At 54.1% G+C, this 3,579-nt stretch overlaps 1 protein-coding gene across 1 annotated transcript in view; it reads left to right on the top strand.

The window, feature by feature from the left end:
- Positions 1-2,359, top strand: part of SERINC2 (serine incorporator 2) — a 22,550-nt gene extending 20,191 nt beyond the window's left edge. The window contains exons 9-10 of the mRNA XM_003800750.3: positions 546-755; positions 1,818-2,359. Of these exons, the coding sequence (XP_003800798.1) occupies positions 546-755; positions 1,818-1,953 (346 nt within the window). The 3' untranslated portion in view covers positions 1,954-2,359. The remainder of the gene's footprint in view (positions 1-545; positions 756-1,817) is intronic.
- Positions 2,360-3,579: the final 1,220 nt, after the last annotated feature.

The following is a 3,579-nucleotide window of genomic DNA, read 5'->3' as shown; positions in this document are numbered from 1 at the left end:
TCTTTACTATTACTGTTGTTTTTTTAGTGCGAACATGAAGAAGGGGAGGCAGTTGGTAAAACTAATTCCCTAAGACTAATAAAAGGAAAACTTAGAATTAATAGCCAATGAGCACTTCTATTAATTATTAACATTGTTAATGAGTGTAGCGTCTCATATAGTGCTTTGTAGTACAGGGTACTCAATGTTTATGGAGATGACAGAGGAGCAGTTATAATATAGAGACTGTTTATTTAGCTTATATTCTGCCAGGCCCAGTGCTGGGGGCTTTACATCATTATTCCATTTTATACTCCCAGCACCCCTACCAGGGAGATGCCATTATCCCCGATTTTACAGACAGGAGTCAGAGGCTCAGAGAGGTTAAATGTCTTGCTCAAGGTGGCACAGGGTGGGCCTGGGGTTGGGGGTAGCTTTGAGAGTCAAGGCAGTTTGTTAATTCCTGGGTCCAGGACCCAGCCTTTGAGACTCTGGGGCCATCTGTGTCCAGTGTCATGACCACTGCCGTGGCTATCCATTGGCCCGCTTCCACCCCTCCCCTGCAGTCTGCGCTCCTCAGACCACCAGCAGGTGAATAACCTGATGCAGACGGAGGAGTGCCCTCCCATCCTGGAACAGCAGCAGCAGCAGGTGGCCTGCCAGGGCCGAGCCTTCGACAACGAGCAGGACGGTGTCACCTATAGCTACTCCTTCTTCCACTTCTGCCTGGTGCTGGCCTCCCTGCACATCATGATGACACTCACCAGCTGGTACAAGTGCGTGCAGCCTGGAGGGGCATGGGTGGGGCCTGCTGTCATATGTCTCCTGTCCTCCGGCCCCTCACTGGGGCTCCCCAATGCCTGCTCAAGGCTTGGGGTGGGGGTGTCTGGACCCTCATGGAGATTGCCCCTTTCAACCCCCACTCCTCTGTCAGTGCCTTAGTCTGCTCAGCTCCTGGCATCTTCACCGGGGACTGACAGGTGGGGCTCACAGGAGGGGGGAGTGGGCCTGTGCAGGGCTGACTGGGTTGACAAATCAGAGTCCATCATGGGGTCAGATTTAGGAGTCATGGATGGAGGATTAGGATTAGGGTGTGGAGTTGTGAGGTCTAGGGCTGGGATTAGGGCCACTTAGAGTCAATGGATTTGGTTAAAATTGGGGCTGGGAGGCCAGAAAGCCAGGATTGAAGTAGCAAGGTCAAGGTAATACCATGGGTCAGAGGCCACACCTAGGTCACAAGATCAAAGGTAGAGGTCAGGACTAAGGTCAGGAGCTACAGAGTCCCAAGGTCAGAGGCTAGGAGGGAAGTCACAGAATTAGGATCACAATGTTAGAGACCAAGTCACAATTTTACGGTCTAGGACAAGGTTCAAGCTTGGAATTGAGGGGTGGTGCCTATGGCTCAGTGAGTAGGGCACCGGCCCCTTATACTGAGGGTGGGTGGCAGGTTCGAAGTCGGCCCTGGTCAAAACTGCAACAAAAAAAAGCTGGGTGTTGTGGCCAGCACCTGTAGTCCCAGCTACTCGGGAGGCTGAGGCAAGAGAATCGCCTAAGCCTAAGAGCTGGAGATTGCTGTGAGCTGTGACCCCATGGCACTCTACTGAGGGTGATAAAGTGAGACTCTGTCTCAAAAAAAAAAAAAAAGAAAAGAAAAGATTGGAATTGAGGTCAGGTCCAAGGTCCAGAGCTAGGTCCAGGCCACAAGGCTGAGTGTTAGAAAATGTCAGAGGTTGGGGACAGAGTTACAGGGTAAGAGCTAGAGTTGACGTCAGGGATCATGCTGAGGTCATAAGGTCAGCTGCCAGGACAGGGCTCATGGGGACGGTGGTATGTTCCAGACCCGGTGAGTCCTGGACGATGATCAGCACGTGGACGGCCGTGTGGGTGAAGATCTGTGCCAGCTGGGCAGGGCTGCTCCTCTACCTGTGGACCCTGGTGGCTCCCCTCCTCCTGCCCAACCGGGACTTCAACTGAGACAGCCCCTACCGCCTGCCTGCCTGGTGCCTGGAGCTCAGCGACCACCTGCCCACCTCGTCCCTCCCCACCTCCAGCACTTGTGTCTGCTCTGGGCCGCTCCAGTCTTAGTGCCTTCAGGGTCTGAGGACCCCCTCCCCATGGAGCTGTCCCTTCTTCCCCTTGTCCCATTGCCCATACTCAGCCACATGAGATTAAAGGGCCCCCTGTTCTCAGGCCCATAGCAGAGGGGCCCTGTAGGAGAGAACTGCTCAGAACAGGCCACGGAGTGGGGTGCTCACCACGATGGGTGCTGAGGCCCGAGCACTCCTGGCCATGCCTGTGGGCACCCGCCACTCCTACCCCCAGACTCTGTGCCTTGCTGAGTCTCTGAGACTTTGCCTAATAAACTGATGTGTGTACCTCCCCTCTGTCTGGCACCCTCACGTTCAGCGTGGGCCCCATTGCATCTGAGCCAGTGTATGGTTTGGGAATGGAATATCAGGGCTGAGGGAGATGATACATTTGGGCCAGGCCAGGAGGAGCCTCAGAGGCCAGACAGAGGGGCTTGGGTCGTGGAGAGTCTCGGGGAGGGGTGGTCCAGGGCTTTGGAAAGATGGAGTGAGTCTAGGGGTTAGAAAAGGGAGTTTCTGCCCCCCACTTCTGACCTGCCTCAAGGAATCCTCACCACCCTCTGCACTTTCTGCAGTAGCCTTTAGCTCTGCCAGGAGCTGCAGGGAAGGTTCAGCCAAGCCGTGGGTTCCCCGGGCAGGAGCACATGCTCTGAAGTCCACTGGCCTGGCCTGGCTGTACCTGGCTGTACCTCGGAAGCTGTGGGGCAGTCGCAGGGCTCCAGAGGGGTCCTTCCCCTCCCTGGGCCCTGGTTCCTCATTCCTTATTTCACCACTGGAGAAAAAGCCCACATCGTGCTCTTGATAACATTTTCCATACATTTGTTGAAGTGGGCAGTTTCTAGTCCTGTTTCAATAGCTGCGTTGCTCTATAGGTTTTATTTTTTTATTTTTTGAAACAGAGTTACTTTCTCACCCTTGGTAGAGTGCCGTGGTGTCATAAGCACCCAGCAGCCTTAAGCTATTCTCTTGCCTCAGCCTTTCAAGTAGCTGGGACTACAGGCATCCACCACAGTGTCTAGCTATTTTTAGAGATAGGGTCTTGCTCTTGCTTAGGCTGATCTTGAATTTGTAAGCTCAGGCAATCCACCTACCTGGGCCTCCCAGAGTGCTGGGATTACAGGTGTGAGCCACCACGTCTGGCCAGCTCTCTCGGTTTTAAATTATTCATTTAGCAAACATGTACTGAGCATGAGGTTATGCCAGGGCTGGGAAGGATCTGGCCAGGGAAGGAGGCTGAGCCTGGTCTGAGGAGCCAGAATGCCAGTGTGGAGGTCACCATCTCAGAGAAGCCACCTCATGTGCCCCAACAGGGCTTTTCTCGATGTCTCCTCAGCCCTGTTCTTCCTTCCAGCAAGACATTGGCCATACTCATGAACCTGGTGGTCAGCATCAGGCCTGACCTGCTGTCCACCCAGCTCTGAGATGCCCACTTAGCCTGCATGCCAGTGTCCCCTCATCTCCTGCTGCCCAGCATTCTGACTTCTGCCCACCCCTTTTCCTTCCCCCCTCTGTC

Source organism: Otolemur garnettii, unplaced genomic scaffold (genome assembly GCF_000181295.1).
Source record: "Otolemur garnettii isolate 467f Iridium unplaced genomic scaffold, OtoGar3 scaffold00184, whole genome shotgun sequence".
Taxonomy (NCBI): domain Eukaryota; kingdom Metazoa; phylum Chordata; class Mammalia; order Primates; family Galagidae; genus Otolemur; species Otolemur garnettii.
This window is presented reverse-complemented; position numbering and strand designations above follow the sequence as displayed.